Source organism: Tyto alba, unplaced genomic scaffold (assembly GCF_018691265.1).
Source record: "Tyto alba isolate M040663 unplaced genomic scaffold, T.alba_DEE_v4.0 Super-Scaffold_22, whole genome shotgun sequence".
Taxonomy (NCBI): domain Eukaryota; kingdom Metazoa; phylum Chordata; class Aves; order Strigiformes; family Tytonidae; genus Tyto; species Tyto alba.
This window is the reverse complement of record NW_024881296.1, coordinates 5330802-5355989: the sequence shown is the minus strand read 5'-3', so window position 1 is coordinate 5355989 and position 25188 is coordinate 5330802. Positions and strand designations below refer to the sequence as shown.

The window sequence follows — 25188 nt, the reverse complement described above, 5'->3', positions numbered from 1 at the left end:
ACTACAGTCTTTTCTATTTTTCATATGAAGCAGGATGGAGCAGACAGCAACCTCACTTGCTGCACAGCAGGATAACCAGAATGACATCTTTAGCAAAAACTTTTTGAACCCAAGACCTTTTTAAGAAGTAGCTTCTTTCTGAGAACAGCTTTCATAGCTGCTCTTCACCAACAACCTCTACTTAAAAGCTAAATGGACAATAGCTAAGGATAGAAAACAAAGCTTGGGCCACATACACAAGGACTACAGAGCTTCAAATAGTGTGTTGTCATCTCACAAGTGACTTATGAGAAGATGGGAGATGTTGTGGAGACATTGCAGTTGTATCAAGCAATCATATAAGTCCCTGTGTGGTTCTTAGCCCAGGAGAAGCTGGAGAGAGGAGTGTCTGGTGACAATTTGAAAAAGTCAGCTTGTGAGATTGGGCCAGAATTGGAAGGTGTGGGGAAAGAAGCATAATGTTAAAAAGGTATGTTTCAGGACAGGGAAGCTTAGGGTTTTAACTTTAAACTTCCATGTATTCTTTGTGAGACTACATTCAGGGGGTTGTGTCCAAGTACGACGAGAGCGGGGATGGGGCTGGAGGACTCTGATGGGAAGACCTTGAACATTAGACCTTGTACAACGCTGACTGTCTGCAATTCTAATAAAGAACTGTAACTAATCTAAGTCCTAATAAAAAGCCATGCACCACTTGGAACATGAAGCAGTCTCAGTGTTGGGCAAGGTGGATGCAAGTGATAATATTACTGAGCCTTTGTTTTTTAAAAAAACACTAGCTCCTAAAGTCACATATTGGCTTAGAATAAGTGTTTTGAGGAAACAAACATATGTGTACCTTTAACTTTCTGCTTGTTTCATTTGGGGTGGTATTTCCCAAGCTTTGCTTGCCGAACATACAGCTTAAAAACTTGGACAAAAAAAAAAAATAAAAAAAAAACCACAAACCCAAACCTAAAAGCTGATGCCTGTCCACGGTGGTGGCATGGAGGGTGGCAGCCAGCCCCCCTTCCAGCACACAGGCAAGGGTGGGCCGTGGCTGCAGCGCTGCCAGGGACGGGAGCGCAGCGATGCTGGGGGAGGACCAGGAGGGGAAATGGCTCATCAGCCGTGTCCGTGAGTCAGCTGGCTTGGGACTGCTGCTCCAGCTAGGAACAAACCAGCTCTGGCAGTTGTCTTCCCTGGAGAGATGGCCTATGGCTACGAAACAAGCCTAGGAGAGGCTACAAAAATAATGTGCCTGTAAAGCTATTTATATTCTCAAAACAGACGAATGTTACATGGAATATAATAGAAAGTGAGAGGGAGTATATGGTGCTCACATAGCTGCTACTGCAATGCATTTTGTAATGGATTGTGAATACAAAGCAAATTGCAAAGAAAATATAAATCCTCCAAAGAGAAGAGATGAGAACAAGAGGAGAAAGAGGGGGGGTTTGTTGTCAAATGCAGGCACCAGGAACATACTTACCTTTTCCTGACCTACCCAGGTGGGATGGTAAGTGATTTTGCAGCACTGATGCAGCAGGCTGGTGGTATATCAGCCTTTTTTAGCTCATGCTGGCAAGATTTTTGTAGAACTCATTAAAAGGATCAAAAAAGCACCGTAATAAGGATGTGAATGTAATGAAAGATTTATTTATTTGGTTGGGGTTTTTTCGTTCCACTTGGGCTATGTTTACATCCAGCTTGGGGAAGCAGAGGTAAAAGGAGGGTGTATTGAACAATTTAGAGGTGGTATCATTTTGGACTCTTGAAAAATCCTACTTTAAAGGCCCTAAATAAATTGCTGCATGGCTCAGCTGTAATATGACATTTAGTATGTGTCATAAGTCTTGCTTCAAAATAGAGCCTTCCAGCTAGGACAGCACAGGGGGCTTGACAGGGATAATGGATGGAATGAGACTTCCAGCTGAAGGAATGAGATGGTCAAGTCTGTAATCAAAACGTGAGGAGCATTTTAGGGATGGTTGTAGAAATGTTGGTAGAAGGAAGGCAATGAGAGTTTGAAGGCTTCAGAAATGAGAAAGCCCAGAATTGTACCTGTACTGAAACAATGCTGAGAAAGGATGCGACCAAGCCTGTGTTTCTCTAAGCCTGGAGAAAAATAGTGTTGTGCCTGGGAGAGAGTAGGGATCCTCACTAGCCGGTGTGCCACAGACATTGGCAAAGGGTGAACCATACCCTGGAAAGCTGACCATCAAAGCCTGTGGGGACATAAAGTCAAAATTAGGGGAACAGACCCTTATACTCTAAATTTGGTTTACTCCTTCCCTCCTACAAGGAGCTTCCCCCCGATACGGAAAATGTGGAGGTCAGGAGCAATAAATCAGAGAAGAGCTAAGGGAGTTTCTTGGGAGAGCATCGGACTCGTAAATACTGTTGTAGTGTTGGAGCAGGCCAAAACAAAGATGCACCGTGTGAGGGAACGGGGCCTGTTCTTGGAGTAGCCTGCCTTAGGCACGGCATCTTTGTCCATGCAGAGAAGGGTTGGTAGGTAGTTGCAGGTGTACTGTTGCTCTTGGTCCGCATGGGTGGAGATAAACAAAGGATTTAATTTCAAAGGACTTGTTCGGGACCTTCAGAACTCAAAGCATAAAATAGCAAGTTGTAGCTTTAGAGGTGACCACAACTCATTGTGAACCAACAGAGGAGATACACTGTCTGTAGGGGGCTACCGTGGGACTATGGCAATTGCCATTTTTTTCTGAACGTACGGTAAAAGTGTTTGTGTTTAACACCTTTTCATTTCCAACTGAAAAATGATCCCTCCTCTTCCCCTTCCACTCATTCAATGTTAGATCAATGAAAAAAATCAAATTAGCATCTCTGTTCCAGATAACTTCCCAGTTTTAGGACAGAAACTGTCAATAAGGTTTATTTTATAATAAACCATATATAAAAACCATATCTTTTAGTTGCTATACATATGACGTGGATTTAAAACTGTGATGTTTCTAATTGATGCAGGAGTTATAATTAAGAGAAAAAGCGGAGAAATTCCATGCCCGTTGGCAGTTGAAGCCTTTGCTGCTCACCTTAGCTATATCTGCAAATACGACGACAAATACAGCAAGTAAGTAAGAATATGTGTGTGTGTGAGTGTGTATTTCTTTCATTCCTTCTGTGTTGCAGCAGTGTTTGAGTTCTCCATGTTGAGCTGTAACTGAGGGCCCAATCCTGCTTTCACAGAATTAATCTCTGGGAAAACTGTTTCAGTCAAAGATCAGAAGCTGGCTCTGCACAAGGGCAAGAGATGCATTGCTAGTGTTGTTTTGGCTCTACCTACCCATCCACCAGTCCAAGAAAAATTGAGACTTCTGTTCTTAGCATCTTGTAAACAACTTTTAAGAAGTGTGGGAAAGATGAGCCAGCAGGCTGATGTTCTTGTCCACATCAAATTGAAGGCTAGATACAGAATTCAGCATGGGTCGTCCAGCCCCACAAGTGTCTCAAACTAGCTCAGCTCTCCACCCCTATCAGCAGATGGTGTTCAGGTGGTTATCTGTCATGGTGATATTTACGTCACCTGGAGTCAAAAGAAAAGGACATTCAGTTGTGGATGTAAAGCTCATCTAGATGATCTGGGAGAGCAGAATGTAGATCTTCTGGCTCCTGAATTCCAGTTGAGGTCCTCAGTGTTAGCTCTTACTGTAGCAGGGAGAAGTAGAAACAAATAAGTATAGCAGTGGTGCAGGTTGGCTGTGGGAATAGTGATGAGGTGCAGAAGATTTCAAGAACTAAAAATTGAGGAGTGAGAAAAAGCAGAAGGGATTCTCCAAGCCAGTCTGGGCAAGGCAGCAAGAATTCAGTAGAAGAGATGAAAGAGGAGGAGGTGGTTGCTGGAGACTGATGTTGGGATCTGGTCTGAGGAAATCAGTATGAAAAAGAGCTGAGGTAGTAGATTTAAATGGTTACAAAAAGAGTGCAGGTAGGAAAGTGGGAAATCTTATGACCCAAAAGCAAATATTCTGGTGGTCCTAGAATAAGTCAGAAACTAAATATAAGAATGTCAGTCCTTTCTAGTTCTGCCTCGTGGAGAGGTGCTGCACATACCAGCACTGCACACTCTGGCTCTACCCCTACATCCTCCCACCTGGTGTTGACAGCAGCAGCAATCATTCTTTGCACGCGATAGGGATAAACAAGAGAAGCATCAGCAGCCTTCCCTAAACTATAACGTAATGTGCCTGAGGCTTTTTTTTTGGTTACAAATTGAAGAGATTCAGACCCACAGCTGCCATCACATGGATGTTTGTCATGGGTAAGCTCGAGGAGCCTGTTTCTGTACTCTTACTTACTTGGAGTGGTACAGAGGTGAGAGTGTTGCTGAGGTTTTGCTCCTGAGAGCAAGGAAGTCTGTTCTTTTAGACACTACTAGAAATCTCCAAAATTGTGCAGTTTAACTGTCAATGACTGTCAAATACATTGTACAAAATTTCAGTGATACTTCCGCTATATATTAAGTCATGGGACTGTGGAATCTTTGTCTGGGATTACTTCTTGCATTCCAGCTGCAAGTGTGTGGCTGAACAGTGCTTTACCCCCCCCACCCCCCCCCCCCCCCTTTCTCTCTTGGCTTTTTAGGTACTTCATTTCTCACAAACCAAACAAGACCTGGCAACAAGTATTCTGGTTTGCCATCAGCATCGCTATAAACAATGCCTACATCCTCTACAAAATGTCAGAGGCCTACCACGTGACAAGGTATAGCCGTGCACAGTTTGGTGAAAGACTTGTAAAGGAGCTTCTGGGCTTGGAAGACACCTCACCCTCCCACTGATGCATTGTTCTTGGTGGCGTAGGCAGGGGGTGGAGGGTAAGCGGAAGAAGATACCACACCTGGAACAGCAAAGCAAGGAAATTGTGACACCACCAGTGCTGTCCTTACCCAAAAATGCCAAGTGATGCCACTAGAGAGGTGGAAACTGTTTCTAGTAGCAGCTGGATGTAAACATGTCCTGCAGAAAGTGCCACTGGAAAAGCTGACACGAAATTGCATATGTGAATGCCCTGTGGGAATCTGTACACCAGAAAGAGACTTAAATTAGTCGTCATCTCAATACCGTTTGTTGAACAGGGTCATCTTGCAAAGTTCCTCTTGGGCTAGGAGCTTGTCCTAAGCTGACACAGCTCAGCAGTCCTAGGCGGGCGTTACACAAAACTCTACACCTTACTTGGAGTTACTCAATTCTGGGACACGCAACGTAAGTCTGCACCATGGGCTGCGGTTGAGCGCGCCGGCTGCCCTGTAAGGCATCGCTGCTGTCCCCCCAGCGTGCTAAACAAAGCAGTCCAGATACACCAACGCTGAAACGAGCGTGTTGACAAACAAAACCTTCACAGGCAGGCAGCCAGGAACTGAGGACTGGTTAAGACTTTTACTTTATGTCTATTTTTTTTTTCTCTTTCCTTTGTTTTTATTAATGTAATGTAAGGCAATTTGACCCCAGTTAGAACACAGCAAAATTAGGAGAAACCAAATACATTAGTGAATTTAAAATGGAAACACATTACACTGATTTTCTTTTTTAACCAGGATGAAACATTTTATACACTAACAGTGAGTAATACTGTAAGTATTAACAGTGAGTAAACCAGTAAGTAATACTGCCTCACATCTTAACTGCCACGGTCGGTGTACAGGTGAGAAATGAAAGTATAACAATTATATTTTTGCTTGATTTCAACTGTATCTTAAATGTTGCTTAAAAATATAATGTAATGGACTGTTAGGTTTTTAGGAACAACAGTTTATTTCTTTTCCTTTTTTAACTGTCAAGACTCTTTTGGTCCATTTTAGAACTTCATTTGGCACACAGTCGGCAGGAAAAAAAATAAGTCACTAATAGCAGTGTGTTTCCCATTATCACTGTGGGGTGTTCTGTAGGATTTTGTTGTGTTAGAATTCAGGGCTTGTCACAGTAGTTGTAATTAAGCAGATTACATGTTTAGCAAAATAACATAGCATTGTGTTTTACAAAAAAAAAAAAAAAAAAAAAAGTCTAATTGCAACCAGACCTTAAACCTCACTAAAACAGGGCAAGCCCAAAGAGTTCTCCTGTTCTGAGTAACACTGTGGAGGATGAGCACCGTCATGTGCTGGTGCCCAAGGCTGAAATTACACGTTTCGGTGCTGGTAGAATCTGAAGGCCACTGAAGCTTTGGAAAACAATGTCAAGAGAAAGAGTTATGATTGAAACAGGGGAGAACTGGTGCTGAGGTGAAATCCTACCCTGCCCTCTACACATTATCGATTTCAGTCCACAACTGAATCAGCAAAAAACCTGTATTCTAAAGGTTAGCAGTGATGGACACAAACAGAATTGCATTAACTTACGGGGCAGAGGCCATGTTGTTTAGAGGGTTTTAGGTCACCAAGCCTGAAAAGTTTTACCAAATAATGACTTGTGTTGATTCAAGAAGAATGGAGTGATTGATTGATTGATTGGTTTCTTTATTAGTGTAAACCTCACCAGGTTATATGTGTCTATCTGGCAAGAGACAAAAGAGGGTAACCAACATGAATTTGAGAACTCTCCAGATTTCATCATGATGTGATGTGCAAACGCATAGCACGTAAGTCATAACAGAGGAAGAATCCAGCAGGGGTTAGTAAATTACTGACTAGCCCAAAGAGCATCCTTGCACTGACATCTTTCTATTTCCACCAAAGTGTTCTGGTTTTTTTTTGTTGTTGTTGTTTGTTTGAGTAGACTTAGAGGCAGATCTCACCTGGTTGCAAGGAGAGTAAGGGGATGGCCAACTCCATGGTGGCTCTGCTTCCAATCCAGCCTGGAGACTGCCCTACATGCCCTGCTCTGCCTGCTATCTGCGTGATGTACAGCAGTGGGTTTCCAAGTGGAAGGGCTCTAGTCTTTGGCAATGCCAAGCTGCACAGGGGCCCAAGGATGAGTTCAAAACTTCTTGGCCCTGCAGAAAACTGAAACCACCCCTTTTCAGACTGAGTGTGTGTTGTAGCTGGTTCTTGTCAGCCTTGTGAGTATTCAGAGTGGGAGAGGAGCTAGTGTGAGGCATGAAAAGCAAATGTTCAGCAATACAAGCCCACAGTTTCCTTTTTTTAGGGAATTCCACAGAGGTACCTAAAGGCAAATGGTGTTCTTATTGCTCCCTGCTTCAGACAATGCCAGACTATGTTGCAACAGGAAGAGTAGCTACAAGTTTATTATGTCCTGTAAATTTATATGGTTGTTAAAATCGGGGCAGTAAGGAAAGGTCTGGCTGGAACTTTGGTGATGGGACAGCTTGAATGAACAGTAGCTGCTGGGAGTCCAGCTTCCCTCCATTCCTCTGCAGTGCTGGAGCATTGGCAAGGTGTACATGCCCACAGCAGAGATCGGGAGGTTTGCATGACCTCCTTGGTGCCACTTGGCACTTCTGAGGAGTAAGCACAGCGCTCTCCAGCTAGGTCGTAGCTCCCTGAGATAGAGCTGGAATCTTTGGCCAGTTGTAACATTACTGTGTGTGCTTAAAGGCTTAGGTCTAGGCCACCCTGTACAGAAAATGCCTTTTCTTTTTCAGGTGACAGTAGGTCCAAGGCCTTGGAATGTTTAATTTTCCACTAACGTATGCTGTTAATTATGTGGATTACTTGAGCTAAAATTGTGAGGTCCTAGCTTTTTGCCTCAGGGACTGGGTCCTGAGTAGTTTTCCCTAGAATTGGTGTTGCTGGGGGATTACACAGTGGCTGACTATTACAGGGAAGATGCTTTAGTCTCCTTTGTAAAGGAGAAAAATTAAGACAAAATTATAGCTTTGCAATGAATTTCATTTTCTTAGCCTTAACCATCCTTCATCATATTGAACTGGTGCCCTAAACATGCACAAACATTCCATAAGCAAGCAAAAATATTTATATATATTTGTATGTAGAAAATGCCTGAAATTTGCTTCTGGAAGCCAACAAACAAAAGCTACCAAAGCATAGTCTGTATCCACAGATGATTATTCCACCTCATCTTCTCCGTCTATTGACTGGGAGTGGATAGGGTTGGGGAAAGTTAAGATTTCTCCTTGTTGAAAAAGGATCTTGCACTTTCTCTATGTTACTCCAAATGAGGCAAAGTAATTAAGGAAGAAATTGAATCATTTTTAAAAGGCAGAAGTTTGTTAACTACAGCTCAGCTTCTGTAGCGTTTCCTTTACTGCATACTGGCAGATTTGGTTCCCCACCTGCTTGTAACGTTAAAGCTTTTCCCTAGTTAAAGGGGAAAAAAATAAAAGGGGGGGTTTATTCTCAAATTAGTACAAGGATGCTAGTCATAGTGTGTCCGTATGTGTTAATTGTGCAATGGCTTGTGAAATAATAGCAACTTTGAGTTGTGTCAGGGGAGTTTTTTGTAGCCTTGGGACAATCTGGGTAAGAGATCTTATAGCTCACTGGTAGCTAAAATGCAGTGGCAATGCCAGCTGGGTCACAGAGGAATGTCTCTACATTTTTTGAGGGGGGGTGGTGGGGGAAGTTTGAAGCGTAGACAAGGGAGCAGCAAGGCTTGTTTCTCTCCTGATGAATTGAAATGTCATTCACACATACTTCTGAAAACTGAAAATCACTTACTTATGGTATGCAAACTTTGTTTCAGAGAACTGAGGCCATCAGTAAGACATACTGACCACCTTCTATGCACAATACTTCTTTAAAGAAATGTCTGTTGTGCCACGATCCATTCTTGGAAAACATTGCTTTTCCCAGTGAGCAGTGCAGCACTCACTAGAGCTTAGAAGCCACCATGAAATGGTTTCCACTGCTGTTGTCTCAGTTGAAAAATGCTTCAAGGGCTTGCAGAAACTCTGCCACTTTTTACTTCAGCCTGTTTGTGCACTTGACACTAGGGCACAATTTAAAGAAATCTCATCTCCATTTTCCATTTCTGTTCTCTAGCCCCAAACCTTTCTACATTTACAAGGTAGTCCGAGAATCCCACTTTGTAGAAGTCTCAGTGTCCCTAATGGGTACAACTTCGTTTTCTTCAGAAATTCCTAGAGAAAAATTCACATAGCTGTTTCCAGACTGATGTTAAAGACAAACTCAAAACAACATTCCCATTCTTGACCTCCAGTTAAACTTCTATGGCTTTTTTGGGGGGGGGGTGAAGAGGTTTTTTTCCTTCCAACATTTATTTACTAGACTGTCTTGAGATGGCAAGTAGTGGAAGGAGCCTCCCATATCTCAGTCTCACATGTCTTAGTCACCTAGTCCTAGAACTGATTTTAGTGATGAGAGGGGGATTATGCTGCGCTGATAATTCTGCACATCTGTGCTACTTCCCATGCAAGGATTGCAAAGTGCTTTAAGAACCTTAGCACTCATGAGACCTCATTAGCTCCTCAAATAGGAGCTTCCTTAATCCCTTCCCCTTCCCTAATCAGATACCAAGGCACAGCACAGGTAAGGGGGTGATGAAACTGTAAAGTGGAGTTTGCACTCTTGCTGATTAAGTCCATGTTCTGCATTTTCAGCGGCTTGGGTTTTGTTCAAATGAACTTTTCCAAACTAGAAATGAAACCATGCAGAACACCGTTTCACCCTGAAGTAAGGGCCGAGGGACTTTGTCAGCACAGGTTCCTTACTCCGTATAAGCTAGTATGAGTCAAAACCAAGTTGCACTGAAGGTAAGAGAAAACTGGGTAGAACACAGCAGCCCAACCTGCCTAGAGGAGATAAATGGAGAATCTGAAGGTCTGCTGTAGTCTAGCAATCAGTGTGAAATTCAGACAAATAATTACTAAGACTTACTTGAGAAAAGTCACTGAGGCTTAGATGGAATATGAAGTCTTCCATCCATCTCTGTTGTGGAGTTTGCCATGGCACTTTATTGTTGCTAGGACTGATGTGAGATTAGTTATTTGTAAAACAAGAGCTCATCTCAGTCTGGTTGAGAGCACTGAAGTGTCAAAGGACTGTTAGCAACGTCTCACAAAGGCAAGGATCTTCTAAGCTCAAACCATGTATATATTTGGCCAGTCATTAATTAGGATATTTTGCACAGACAGATCACATCATCACCTGCTCAAATGCAAGCCTATCACCAGTGCTACTTGATAGATACTCCTTCTTGTAACCATCATCCCAAACCTACCTTTGTTTGAAGAAGCATTGTAAACTGGAACTGGAAGAGCCCCCGTATCATCATCGCACTGTTGGGAAACAGTTGAGACTATCTGTGGTTTGTACATAAAGGGTCTCTTCCTCTTCTTTTGAGAGATGGCTTTGTGTCTGCAGAAATCTAGCCCTGGAGACTTTTCTGGCCATATGTTTTCCTTTGCTTCCCTCATTCCTTAGATTTAGAGCACATCCAAGTCATCCTGCAGGTTCTTGGTCAGTCTGGAAGAAGGAACACAAAATTGGCCTGTTAGTTTACGTTTATAGTATTACTTTGCTGATCCTTTCTGCTATTTTGCAAGTCTCAGTTGAAACAGGGTATTGTTTCAGAAGCCTATACTGATTGCAATCACTGTGAAGGTGTTGCCTGCTTTGCCCCATTAGTGCTGCCCGTCAGGTTTGTATGGACCCAAAACAGGTATCAGCATCACTGCTCCCATCGGAATGGCTGTAACATTCCTCAGCTTTGGATCGCTGTCAAAGAGGGGCCTTTAACATGGTCTGGGGAGTTTTTTGGTGTTTTGGTTTTCTTTAAACCCTTCCCCTCTGATGGGTCTGGTGAACAGCTGTTAGGTATCATAAAAAGGCCTTAAGTGGTAAATCCCTTTTGTATCACTCTTCTGAGGTAATAATTGCTTGTATTAGATGTCAAGGTGATCCACACAATGTGTAGTGCAAAAATATTTTTCCATGAGAGCATCACCCTGCATCACCAGTGCTCATTTGCTGTAACTGCAACAGCCCTTGAACGCGTGGGGCACCTGGACGAAGAACCTAGTGGGAAAGGACCGTAACACCGTCCTGTAGAGCCACGACGTGCAGGACCCGATTGGATAAACAAGGAGGGGAAAGATGAGAGATTTGGGATCTAAGCTCCTTGAATAGACAGACTTCATAGTCAAGCTGGTCTGCTAAGTTTTACTAGAGAAGGGAAGATGCCAGGCCCGTACAGTTTGCTTCCAGACCTGGCAACTCTGTTTCTAAAACAAAGAAGCTGGCAAATGCTTTTACTCTTCAAGTATTTAGAGCATGCTCTGGACTGCAAACAGAGCATTTTGTCCTATTTTCACTAGTTACCAAAAAAAGCCTAGGAACCAAAAAGCCAAGCCCAGTACACTAGGTTCATCTGTCCAGAACCCCAACTCACTTGATGTCAGAGTAACTTTGTGGTCTTGTTCTCCAATTAATCCGTGTCAATGTGTATGCAAAACATGACTGCTGAAAAATTCACCCCTCTCTATGAAATGGTTACTCATTTGATGGAAAACAAAGTGCAGGTGTCTTAGACTTACTTTTGCAACCTGGATTTTTCTTCTAGTTGTAAGCCAAATCTTTGCCTGGCATTTCAATACTGGAATGAAAAATAACTTCACCCCGTGGTCTGGGGTGAGATTAGAGACAACAAAACTCAGATTTATGCCAGAGATTAATCTGATTCAGTGTAGATGAGGCTAATCGGCCGTGTCTGGCAGAAGGAGTCGAAGGCTGTGGCCAGGCCGCCCCGGCCTTGCAGTCGGGGCGCTGCCGTGTGCCGGCTCAGCGCGGACGTGACAGGCCGAGGAAGCGCCGTGGTAGGAACGGGGACAGCGGGGATTCTGGAAAAGGGATCTCCCCCTCTGTGTTTTGTTATTTATTTTCAGTATGTGCAACTTACATTCCATCAAATGCAGTGACTGTACCAGGTGCAAAGACAGGCCTGAGCTGGCCGACTGCTTTCAGGACGACTCCAGCGGGCTGTGCTCACAACATCAGCGACCGCGATTCTGTTGCAAATTCCATATTCTTTATAATTCTGAAGATTTCTGTTGAAAGTGTAGATTCCAGAGGTAAAGCATACACTGCAGTTACTTTTTTTTTTTTTCACTTTTTTTTTTTTTAAAAAAAAAACCCACTTCTCAGAGCAATTTTGTAACAGCCAAGTCTTTCAGGAAATGCAGGTGTGTGACCTCCTCACAGTAAGAGATACACAACTGTGTTTCTGCATGGGACAGGGAACTACTACTTTTGTGACACCAGTTTTGTTCTACACAAAAGCACGCTTGCAATAAATTTTTACAAGTTTTGTACGCCATGAGCTAAATTCTGAGTTCCAAAAATGTGAAGTGTGGCAACAATAACAAAATGGATTTATAGTATCACTCTGATATCTTGTCATGTGATTTTATTTCTTCAACAAAGTTTGTTTACAATCAACAACTTTGAAATACAGTCAGATATATTACCGGTTGCTTTTCTGTCTCATTCTTTCCTGGAATAGGTGGGGAATATGTTTGGAAGTCCTCTGGCTGTGTAGATGAAAGGAAATGGAGAAAATACTGCTAGATAAATTACAGGTTCTCGCTCTGAGACCATTAGGGACAAAAGGCTGACATCTTTATCCAGCCATTGAGCACAAAGGCATTTTCTTTAGAAAGAGCCAAGTTTAAAAGCCTTTCAGCATCCCGCTTTAGCCTTGCCCTCCCAACACTCACAAGCGATGCTTCCCCGCCACCTCGGGGCAGGAGGGATGGACACCAGGATGGGGCAGCTGTCCCAGCTCTCGGAGCTTTCTCTGCTGAACCGCACCAGCCCTTTGTCCTCGCCGCTCCGAGTCTTCCTTGAGCGGTTTGTCTGTACCACCAGTGGTACCCCCAAAACCACAACCTGCATGCCAAGAAAGCGGCATTTGCAGGCAAAACCAGACACGCGTCATCTGTTCCACAGCATTAAGTCAGCAAGTTACTATGACCTGGTTTAAACCTTAATCCACAAAGGGAGCAGAAACCTTTCAGGAGAACACGTAAGTGGGGTTACAGTGGGTCTTTGCCAACAACCATAATAAAGATGTCCCCGATGCCTTGGGCCTGCGTCCCTCATTCCCCAGTGGCCGCAGAGCCCTCTGCCAGGGACCAGGCTGCAGAGCATCCTCCAGGTATGTGCTGGTGTGGCTCAACACTGACCTCTTGCTGTGATCTGCCAGCTGTCTGCTGTACCTAATTTGCACGTGGTGTTTCTTTGTAAGTAACTTGTGTTTTCCAAGGGAAGAAATCTAGTTTTCAACTAAGTTGCCCAAAGAAAAATGCAGATTTTCAGGGAAAATAAAACATTAACAGAAGCAACCAGCAGCAAGCCCCTTGACCTATTTAATACCTCTATGGACCCAGTCTCTAGGACATTACTTTTTCTTAATTTGCTTAGCACTTATCGAAAAAGGGGAGGGCAGGAGATTCTGCATGTTCAACACAGCCAAGCTCTCGGAAGTCTTTTCAACATATAGGTAGCTGAGTTGACAACTCTTAATGTGCTGGCATGAAAGGCAGTCTGGGCCCTTCACACAATCAGCTCCTCCGAGAAACAGGCTCCTTTTCTCCTTTGCCTTCTATTTTTTGCGCCACAGTAGTCACTGCTGAGTAGCCAGAGAGGAACCCACAGGCTTCTACTTTGAGACATCGCGTCCAAGATCAAGCAGCGCTCAAACCACAGCGCCTGCCTGGCGCACACAGTGGTGGCCGGCTCATCTCAAACGAGCGTCGAGGCTGGAAACGCGCCGGCGCATCGCCAGGGTGAGCTGGGCTGGCCCGAGCACACGCTGGGCTGGTGGCCGGGCTCCCCCGAGATGCGGCACCCGCGCCCGCATGTGGCCCCTCACATCGCTCTGGAGGCACCTGGAGGCCGGGGGGACCCAGGGAGATGGTGACAAGCCCTGGCAGCGAGACCAGCCACACAGCAGTCGAGATGTTCAGCTGTGTCAGAAACCAGATGAGAATTTCTCCGAGTGCGCTGCCGTGGTTGGAGAGCCACCCCCAGCAGCACAGCGCTTCGCTCCCCGGTCGCTGGGTGTGCCATGACCAGAGCTAATGCTGTGTGTAATCAGGCTACGTGATCGGCGTCGCGAGAAGCACTGCCAATCATCTTTAACACACTAATTGAATAAAACAAGGAATTTAATTTCTGAAATTAGGCAATCCAGGATCTGATTAACACCGACACACACACACACACAGACGCATAACCTCAGCTCTGTCATTTAAAACAACGCCATCCATTCGGATCAGGCCAGGGCCTGCAGTAACTCAATCTCCTGTGAAATTATTCTCAAGAGAATTTGCAATTAATAATTCCAGCAATGTAGTCTTTCTTAATTAAGCCAAACTTAATGTTCCATTTTGCAGTGTTTTCCAATATCCTGTTCCTATTGCCCCTTCATCCCCAGAGAGGAGCAAAGAGAAAAAAGTGCCAAGTCACTGACACTACAGGGAAGGATACCTCCAGCCATTACTAAAAGCACAGCCACTCTTAAAGCACCTTGATCCAAGACATAAAAAAAGTACTTTACACACGGTAATGAATGGCATCTCATCAGCCCCCTACAAAGCCAAGCCATCTCGGCTCTCTTCAGAGACCTTCTGTGCTCCAGTTCCCTTTGATTACCGCGCAGGGCAGATGCTCAGCCAGCCACAGCTTTGCCTTTGGGAGCGAGAGTTTAAGAAAACAAAAGGTGATGAGAATTGAGGAGCCAGAGACCTCTCTCCCCCTATTCTACTGTTCCCACTTCCCCAGGTGAGGGCCTGGACTGGATTCCCCAGGAACACTGGCACCGACATCACAGGAAATACTGAGATGCAGTTCAGGCCTTTATTCTGCCCTTCTCTGCCACATTTGTTTTCTGTTACAGATTTTACCCTGGGAACTGGAAATCCTTCCATCATCCAAGAGGCCAAAGCAGCAGCAAAGCAGGTTCTCAGGCTCATGGGGAATTTGCAATCTACAAACCTGGGTGCGAATAAACCCCTGAGCAGACAGGCTCCCCCACCGCAGCACAGCCCTCGCCTCTGACCCGGAGGCGGCTGCTACCAATGGAGATGTCAACACGCCAAGGTGCAACAAGCTCAAATATGCTCCTTTTCATATTTCCATCACTCGGGGCTGGATTTTAACCTTAAGAGTTAGATACTCCTTCTGCCAGATGCAGAGTCCTGAAAAACAACAAGGCAGCATTTAAAATTGCAGCATTACCTCATACCCTTGGGAGAAATGGCAGAGCAAACCACTTTAATCTCTTCTGGACAGACCCAAAATTTTTAAAAAAAGGAGAATCTTGTCAAGCTTCCAGCAGCCAGGTACAATGATGCCAAATAATGTACAAAAAAGGAAAGTTGTGAGGGAAAGAAGGGGAGGGGAGAAACATTTATTTAATTTGCTGTAAGATTAGCTTCTGCAACCAGCCATGCCAGAATAAACTGCAAATCACTCTCAGGTATTGGAAAGGTTCATTGCCTACTAGTCTGTCTGCATCCCAAAGCCTTTTAACACCAAAACTGTTGGAGATAGACAAATACATGAATTAATGCACATACATGTATCTCAAACATTTGGACAGAAAAAAGCCACTCTCCAAACATAAGCAACTCTGTCTGCACCCAGCCACAGAAGAAAGTCCCCACCCAATACTCGCGAAGAAAAATGTAATTCTGTACCTGTCAGCTTCCCTCCAGTTTGTGCATACTGTTCCTCTTCTCATTGCCTCTCTGATTCATCTTTTTTCAGTCCTCTCCATTACTGTGCTGAACGACCACCTTGTACAGAGCTACTTCTCAGATTGGATGGAAGAGAGGCATCCCAACAACTAGCTTGGCATAACATTTTTGTGTTCAAATAATGGCCTTTTTCTTTGTTCCCGTCCCATGATGAATATAGAATAGGTAGAGCACTGCTCTGTTGAGAAAAGCAATTTCAAATGTGCAACTGTAGAGTTCCACATTTTCTGTCTTTTCAGACACCAGATAATGTCAAGTGTTTACTAAACTGACCAGAGACGACGACCCACACTCTGCAGCCGTACTGAGAAATCAATGCTATTAAATACTGCAAGTCAGGTTTAATAAACTTAGTAAAATAGGAGAGATACTAGCACTTTTAATGAAGAAAATTTGTTACTGCAGCCAGGAGCTCGGTACATGTGACCCTGGAGTAGAGAATCTCTGATGTATCTGAAAGGTACTTCAGTAGGACTCAGACCAGCTGCTTAAACATCTGCATTCCTTACAGAGGTCTTGGCCAGTGCGATAAACAGACATTAGATAGTTTAAACAAATCATCCATATTCAGCAACACTCTCTTACCTGGGATGACAGCAGCCAATTTCAAGGCATTGTGCACTACAGTGATTTCAGAAGCTGCTTTTACATTGCATAAAATATACCTGCCTTCCCCCTGGCCCAGGGCAAGTACACACACAGCAAGCCTAGACACTCGAGTGGGCTCAGTGAGTGCCAGCAACAGCTTTCTATTGCTCATGCAATAAGCAAAAAAGATTCCTGAACTTTTGTTCCCACAGACCATATGAACGATCTGTTTCGTGGGATTTGTCCAATAACATCACCACCAAATTTCAACGGAAACATCTATAGAGGCAGGCTGGTTCAGCAGACCAGTTGTCAGCCAGGCTGTAGGAACAGCTTGCAAGGCACTGGGCTGCACGTTTCTCCGATTACTTTCCAGTAGAGCAGCCAGCACAAGTGATGACCAGGCACCCTCTGAGCAAGGGAGACCTTGGAACCCAACCTGGTGCCTGTGAGTCAGGTTTAGCCACCAGATACACCAGACCAGCCCTCTCCTCCTCTCCATGTGCTTGCCCTACCTGCTGTCTCCTTGGATTTACTGCTGCTGGCCCTGACTGGCTCTGCTTTCGTGCTGCAAATAACCAAATTGCTTAGATGCTACCCAAAAGGGAGAAAACTAGAACAGAAAGAGTGAAAATTTTTCTCTTCCTGTTTCTTTCTGAACAATAAGTTATTTATAACACAGTTATGTTCATTGTTGTGAGAGAGCAGTGCCCTTTCCCAGCTGACAGAGCCTCCCTAGCAATGACAGCCTCGCAGGAGCTTGCAGGATTTTATTGCCTGAGGTAGCTTAACCCAGTTTCTCATGTGGTTAATGAAAATCAGCAGCGGATGAGATTTGTTGTTGCTGCTGTTCTTCAGGACCTTATGCAAAGGCTGAAGCACCCAGGAAGACATGAGCAGCTCTATCTTCTTAAGACAGATATTACTTAAAGATGGGCAGTTGCAAAGTCATTGTCCCTCATTGAAAATAAAGCATAACATCTTATCCAGAGTCTAGGCGATTCACAGTCTGGTTCAAAAGTTGCCCTTCTGTCAGCACCTGAGGGCTCAGGAGAGCACACTGCTCCCTGGGCAGGTGACCTAAATCCTGCTTTGCCCATCGATGCTGCAAGGCACTGAAGGGGTTTGTGTGCTGCCTTCCCTCCCCTCCCCATCATTTAGGTGCTCCAGGCTGCTTTCACCCCCAGCAGACACCACGGGACAGCCCAGGGGCATCCTCTCAGTTTGGCACCACACAACTGCTCCGCAGTCCCCAGGAGGTCTCCCCCGCAGAGGGACAGCCTTCGGAGGCACCGGTATCACACGTGCCAGGCCCTTATCCACGCGGGTGCACGTGGGCACGGTACGGCTGAAGGACCCAGCTCGGCCCTTCCCGGCTCCCCCCGCAGCGCTCCGCAAGCGCTCGCTTTGGCACATGCCCAGCGAGAGCATCTCTGGCCAAAGAGTACACGAGCGTCCCAAAGAAGTGGCAAGAGCAGCAGGTCTGTAAGTCTCTGAGCTGCTCAAAGCGGCGGGAAGAAGATGGAGCAGCAGGAGTGTTTTAGGAAAGGATGATAAAGCGTCACTATCACGCGGTGTTTGGGATCTTTGGCACCTTTGCACGGGCCCTGAGTTGCACAGGATGCTCCCTAGAGGGACCCGAGCCTCCCAAGTCGAGCTATGGCCAAAGAGCTTCACTGTAACTTTGCAGCAGCGATTGGAAAAAGACACCGGGGTTGTATTTAGCATGGCTGCCAAAAGTTAATGAAAACAACAAAAACAAACTAAAGAGAGGGCTGTGCATACGACGTTCATCCGTTGAATCAGGTAGAGCTTGTGCTTATTACATGCATCAGACCAAACTCCCCGCAGTGAGCTTCCGCTACCTTTCCACCTCCTCAGGGCTAATTTAAGAGCTGTTCTTTGCAGCCCATAATAATTGCGTGGAAAAAAAAAAAAAATCATATTCTGTTCTGTCAAAAGGAGGAAACTGGAACAAGGGAAATGGCAGGAAACTTGTCTTTCTGCCATCTCTGGCTCTCCTAAGGAAACCTGTGCTCCAGGGCACCGCCAAAGAAAACGGAGCTGCCAGCAGGACGCTTGGCTCGAGCCCTCCCCGTGGGGGAAGATGGGCAAACCCGAGCTCGTCTGCTGGGAAAGGCAAGGCCGCTTCCCCCGGATAAAAAAAGCAGTGGGCTGCTATGTATAGGTGAGCACAGAAATAACTGTGCTGTGCAGAGAAGCAGAGAGAAGTGTTTCCTCTGTGGACACATCGGACATCCCTGTCCTTCTGCATTACCCACCAAGTGCACCCGGGTCCTTGGGCAAAGGTAATTCCACGTATGGGCTTACCTTTACCTGAAGGAGGAATAACCCAGACGGTCTTCCCCAGCATGTTTTTAGGGTGCACTACCAGAACTCTACCTCCATCTACAGTACGTAGAATGTTTGACTGCACAGGGGCAGCCTGGTTGGCAGATCCTCTAGTATTGACTAACCAGGTGGCCTTTGCTAAATGTGTGTCCCAATGCTTAAAAGTTCCGCCTCCCATTGCTCTCAGCATGCTCTTTAGTAGCCCATTATACCGCTCAATTTTCCCAGAGGCCAGGGCATGATAGGGGATATGATATATCCACTCAATGCCATGTTCTTTTGCCCAGGTGTTTATAAGATTATTTCGAAAATGAGTACCATTATCTGACTCAATTCTATCTGGGGTGCCATGCCGCCACAGGACTTGTTTTTCAAGGCCCAGAATAGTGTTCCAAGCAGTGGCATGGGGCACAGCATATGTTTCCAGCCATCCAGTAGTTGCTTCTACCATTGTGAGCACATAACATTTACCATGCCGAGTTTGTGGGAACGTAATGTAATCGATCTGCCAGGCCTCCCCGTATCTATACTTTAACCACCTCCCTCCATACCAAAGAGGTTTTAAGCGCTTGGCCTGCCTGATTGCAGCACGTCTCACATTCATGGATAACCTGTGATATAATGTCCATAGTTAGGTCCACCCCTCGGTCACAAGCCCATCTATATGTTGCGTCTCTTCCTTGATGGCCCGAGGAGTCATGGGCCCAACGAGCCATAAATTTTTCACCCTTATGCTGCCAGTCCAGATCTACTTGGGCCACCTTAATCTTTGCAGCCTGGTCCACCTGGTGATTGTTTTCATGTTCTTCTGTTGCTCGATTTTTGGGTATATGAGCATCTATGTGGTGTACTTTCACAACCAAGTTCTCTATTCGAGCAGCAATATCTTGCCACAAATCAGCAGCCCAGATGGGTTTGCCTCTACGCTGCCAGCCACTCTGTTTCCACTGCCACAGCCACCCCCACAGGGCATTTGCCACCATCCATGAATCAGTGTAGAGATAAAGGACTGGCCATTTTTCTTGCTCGGCGATACTTAAGGCCAGCTGGATGGCTTTCACCTCTGCAAATTGGCTGGATTCGCCTTCTCCTTCAACAGCTTCTGCGACCCGACGTGTGGGGCTCCACACAGCAGCCTTCCACTTCCGATGTTTCCCTACAATGCGACAGGACCCATCGGTAAATAAGGCATATCGCTTCTCATTATCTGGTAGCTCATTATATGGCAGTGCCTCTTCAGCTCGGGTCACCTCTTCCTCTGGTGACATTTCAAAGTCTTTGTTCTCTGGCCAATTTGTAATTACTTCTAGTATTCCTGGGCGGTTGGCGTTCCCTATTTGAGCCCGCTGTGTGATGAGCGCGACCCACTTACTCCACGTAGCGTCAGTTGCACGATGTGTTGAGGGGACCTTCCCTTTGAACATCCAGCCCAGTACCGGCAGTCGGGGTGCCAAGAAGAGCTGTGCTTCTGCACCAATCACTTCTGAAGCAGCTCGGACCCCTTCATATGCTGCCAGTATCTCTTTTTCAGTTGGAGTATAATGGGCTTCAGACCCTCTATATCCTCAACTCCAGAATCCCAGGGGTCGACCCCGGGTCTCCCCTGGTGCTCTCTGCCAAAGACTCCAGGTAGGGCCATTCTCCCCGGCTGCAGTGTAGAGCACATTTTTAACATCATGTCCTGCCCAAAGTGGCCCAATGGCTACAGCATGAACTATTTCTTGTTTAATTTGTTCAAAAGCCTGCTTTTGCTCAGGGCCCCGTAAAAAGACGTTTTTCTTCTGAGTCACTTGATAAAGAGGGCTTACGATCTGACTGTAATTTGGAATATGCATTCTCCAGAAACCTACCACACCTAATAAAGCTTGTGCTTCCTTTCTTCTAGTTGGTGGGGACATAGCCATTATTTTATTAATCACATCCATTGGAATCTGACAACGTCCATCTTGCCATTTGATTCCTAAAAACTGAATCTCCTGTGCAGGGCCCTTGACTTTACCCCGTTTTATGGCGAAGCCAGCTCTCAAAAGAATTTCAACTATTTTTTTGTCCCTTCTCAAAAACTTCTTCTGCTGTATTCCCCCATACAATGATGTCATCAATGTACTGTAGGTGTTCCGGAGCTTCACCCTGTTCCAGTGCAGTGTGGATCAGTCCATGGCAACTGGTGGGACTGTGTTTCCACCCCTGGGGCAGTCTGTTCCAGGTGTATTGGACACCCCTCCAGGTGAGAGCAAACTGTGGCCTGCACTCTGCTGCCAAGGGCATTGCTCACTCCTGCCAGGCTCAGTTCTGTTCCACACAGGCTGGACATGTCTCCAGCTTCACTGCCAGAAATTGTTTTCATCCATATGAAACGGATCACAAAAGTATAGTACTGACACTAACAAAAACAGTGGGGCTGGTTCCCACCAATCCCACAGCCCAGAAGTTCCCAGGTTTCAAAAGCCACTTCCCCTTTTTGTCATTATTTCTCTAAGCAATGAGGCCCAGGTTGCCCTGTCTTGAACTAGGACCCCCTTTGTGCCAGGTGAGGATATTCAGAAGCTCGTACAAGTCTTTCTCCAAGCACTGCTAATAAAGGTCTAAATTCAGATGACGCACAAAGATCATTGCATCCCGGCTAATGGAAAATCTCATGGTATGTTTTCAGAAGTCTGTAAAAACTTGTTTTCTTCAGAAGCTCTCAAAGACTGTCTTTTGGGACTGTGCAATGAAGAGACACCAGAATGTCAAAGATACCATCTTCCACCTAAGAGGCTATTGAGAATGCTGATTCTTAGGGGTTTGTATCTGTAGCAGCTTTGGATAGGAAGGAAATTCTTAAAATGGCATATGGAATTTGATCCCTGAAGGCACTAGACTTCTTCTATTCACAAGAAAATACAAAGTTAATTTCCTGTTCTTTCCTAGGATCATTTTTTCATATTTCCTCTTTCTAGATGAAAGTCTGAAATTTAAAAACTTTCTGCAGCCATTTGCCTTTATAATATCAAAATCAACCAAAAATCTTTTCACATTTTACAAAAGAGTTTAAGGAGACCACTTTGTAAGTAAGCTGTAGCAAAGAAAGGTAATTTGAAATAGGATCTCGAGATGGTATTATCCACCTAGCATATTTAATATCAGCTGCTTGGTAATTACTTCTGGGTGTGCTCCGTTGGCACGCCACCTTGCACGCTCCTGGCGATGCACTGTTGCTTACCTGGCCCACTGTTCCCCAACGTGCTCTGGGCAGCTGCCTCCTTGTCCAGTCTCAGGTACGAGCTACCCAGGACACTTCAGCTGGAAACTGTCAGTCAGCACTGACCAAAGGGTGAAGTAACCCACTAACCAAATGCTTAAGGAAAGACCAAAGGAATGAGATTAACACTGAATGCTATTTCCTCCACCAACCCTCCAAGCTCCCATCAGTCTCTGACTTAGAGATTCTTCCTGGTGCATGCTCTACAGCCTTTTTCTTCACTGAAAGGGCTTTCGGATTCATGGGGTAATTTTCAACAGTGTGAAGTACTTCTGTCTTAAACTTGGTGCCTGAGAACATCCTTTTCTGCCTTCGCATTCACTGTTTGTAAAGAACAACCAACGGTTAACTCCCTATCCATATTCTCCTTACTGTTCATGATCTAACCACTTCTTGTAAAGTCACCCTGCCTTTCCAGTTCAAATCAGATGGAGCAAGACAATTTGTGCTCCTTGCTAATAAAGGACTTCAAATTAACAGGGAAAAAAAGTAGGCCACAGCATCCACTCTGTGCCACTCAGCTTGTAATTGAGCTATGTCTGCCTCCCTTATTCCATTTTCCCCATGTTTCCCAAGATTTACCAGCGCACTGTGTGAATACTTTGATCTATTCCAGCACATAATCCTGTTCTGAAAAATGGGAACCACAACAGGTCAGAGATCCCAGATGGACAAGCAATTTTTGTTATGTTCCCTGAGCAAACCGAGAGACCCTCAAGAGTATCAGTTCAGATCAGCAGCCTGCAATTACTGCTCATGGGCATCTAGCAGTGTTTTAACTATTGCTTTCATCAAAAATCCCACACACACTGTCTTACCACGTACAGGCCCAACACTGATTACCATGCTATGCTGGATTTGCTGGAAGCCAAGGAAGATGTCCCACCCCTCAGGATCGGTCTCAAAGCACTGTCTAAAAGCTGCCTGTCTTTATTGCAAAGCCCAAAGTACAACATGAGTGGTAAGCATCAGTGGGAATCTTAACACAAGTAACAGCCGTAAGGGGCTCGTCCTATTTTTACTGGAGTTGAGAGGAGTACCTTCATTCCTCACCAGCCCTCCATCTGCCTTGAGGACAGCTCAGGGAGCAGCTGTAGCGACGGATGGTCTGAAAAACCTGCTTCTCAGCTAGCTTAAGAGGCTCAGTATGTGAGGGGAAAAGTTAAGAGATGACAGAATCAGACTGCAGAAGCTCTGATACAAAGAAGGATATTTTGAGGAATAAAACTTAATTAACAGGCAAAATGGGTGGGAGTCAAATCTAGACATTCAGCCTGGAACCAATTACACATTAAAACAAACTTGGAATAGCTGACAAGAAGATAATTAGATCAGCTGAAGAATAAGATTTCCTAATTCTGAAATTCACCAGTTTCCCAAGATGTTTAACTGCCTAAATTTTGTTTTTAAAAAACTGTCCTAAACACTTTTGAAAACTGTATCCAGTCTTTTACATCTGAGCTGAATGCTCTCGTGCAAGGTCACAACCAAACGGAATCTGAGGAGGTGGCACAGGTCACTGTCAAAGATGTTACAGCTTATACTGTAGAGCACAGGATGACTAGATCTCATTTTACCTTAAACTATGAATTTACTGACTTTGACATAGCATTCCAAGCTGCACCTCTGCAGCTGCTTCCTCACACCCTCTCATTTTGCACCTCTTTTTCCCACTTCACTTTTTTTTCATCTTTTCTACCAGACATCAAGATACCAGTAAGATGTGTCATCTTCTTTTGTAGCTCCTACTATGACAGAAGCTCTGACCCTCATCAGTGACCTAAAGATGCCACCATCTCTCAAATAACTCGTTCAATAGGAAAAGTAAAAGCAACATCTTCACACAATTCTGAAGCCAGCTGGCAGAGAGCCTAACACCAGTATGGTTTGCACCATATTGCACAAAAGACAAATGGCATGCAAGACAGAGCATCTTCTTTCTCAAGATCATCTAAACCAAAGCGTTATGTCCCTTCCAAGCACAAAAGTCCCTATCAAACATTATCTTGCTGTTGAAACCAAGACCTTGATGCAACTTAAAACCTTTTTCTTTCACTCCCTCTTTCTCCTTTCTTGCCACTACAGGTACTTCTGGCTAAAAACTCAGACATCAGTATGTATTGGGTTTGCACAGCAAGGTTTTCATAGTGGGGAGGACTAGAGTGGTGGCTTCTGTGAGAAGCTGCCAGAAGCTTCCCTGATGTCCAACAGAGCCAGTGCCAGCCAGCTCCAACACTGACCCACCACCAGCCGAGGCCAAGCCCATCAGTCACAGTGGTAGCACCTCTGGGAGAACATATTTAAGAAGGGGAAAAAAAGCTGCGCAACAGCAACTGTAGTCAGAGAGAGGGTGAGAATATGTAAGAGCAACAACTCTGCAGACCCCAAGGTCAGTGAAGGAGGGGCAGGAGCTGCTCCAGGGGCAGGAGCAGAGATTCCCCTGCAGCCCGTGGGGAAGCCCACGGTGAGGCAGGCTGTGCCCCTGCAGCCCGTGGAGGTCCATGGTGGAACAGATCCCCACCTGCAGCCCCGGGAGGACCCCACGCCAGAGCAGGTGGGTGCCCAAAGGAGGCTGTGACCCTGTGGGAAGCCCACGCTGGAGCAGGTTTGCTGGCAGGACTTGTGACCCTGTGGGGGACCCACGCTGGAGCAGTCTGTTTCTGAAGGACTGCACCCCATGGGAGGGACCCACGGTGGAGCAGTTTGTGAAGAGCTGCAGCCTGTGGGAAGGATTCACGCTGGAGAAGTTCCTGGAGGACTGTCTCTTGTGGGAGGGACCCCACGCTGGAGCAGGGGAAGGGTGTGAGGAGTCCTCCCCTGAGGAGGAAGGAGAGAAAGAGACAGTGTGTGAGGGACTGACCATGACCCCCCATCCCTGTTCCCTGTGCTTTTGGAGGGGAGGAGGTAGGGAAATGGGGAGTGAAGTTAAGCCCAGGAAGAAGGGAGGGGTGGGGGAAGGTGTTTTAAGATTTGGTTTTATTTCTCATTCTCTCATCTCTCTGATTTTATTGGTAATAAATTAATTTTTCCCCAAGTCAAGTGTTTCTTCTGTGATGGTAATTGGTGAGTGATTTTTCCCGTCCTTATCTTGACCCATGAGCCTTTTGCTACGCTTTCTCTCTCATGTCCATCCAAGGAGGGGGGGCGATAGAGCAGCTTTGGTGGGCACCTCGTGTCCAGCCAAGGTCAACTCACCATATAGTAATAAGACTTTTTTGGTATAAGTAATAATTATTATTATTATTCATATTGAAGGCATCTCAACTGAAAAGCAAAACAGAACATTTCCCAGTTCATGCTCTCTCATAAAGACAAGAGGTTTGATTTTACGATCTAGTTAAGCCAAGCTTGAATGGCTTTCAGCT

General features: G+C 45.3%; 1 protein-coding gene across 1 annotated transcript in view; it reads left to right on the top strand.

Moving 5' to 3' along the window:
- Positions 1-12346, top strand: part of PGBD5 (piggyBac transposable element derived 5) — a 73381-nt gene extending 61035 nt beyond the window's left edge. The window contains exons 6-7 of the mRNA XM_042796032.1: positions 2971-3076; positions 4588-12346. Of these exons, the coding sequence (XP_042651966.1) occupies positions 2971-3076; positions 4588-4783 (302 nt within the window). The 3' untranslated portion in view covers positions 4784-12346. The remainder of the gene's footprint in view (positions 1-2970; positions 3077-4587) is intronic.
- The last annotated feature ends 12842 nt before the right edge of the window (positions 12347-25188 follow it).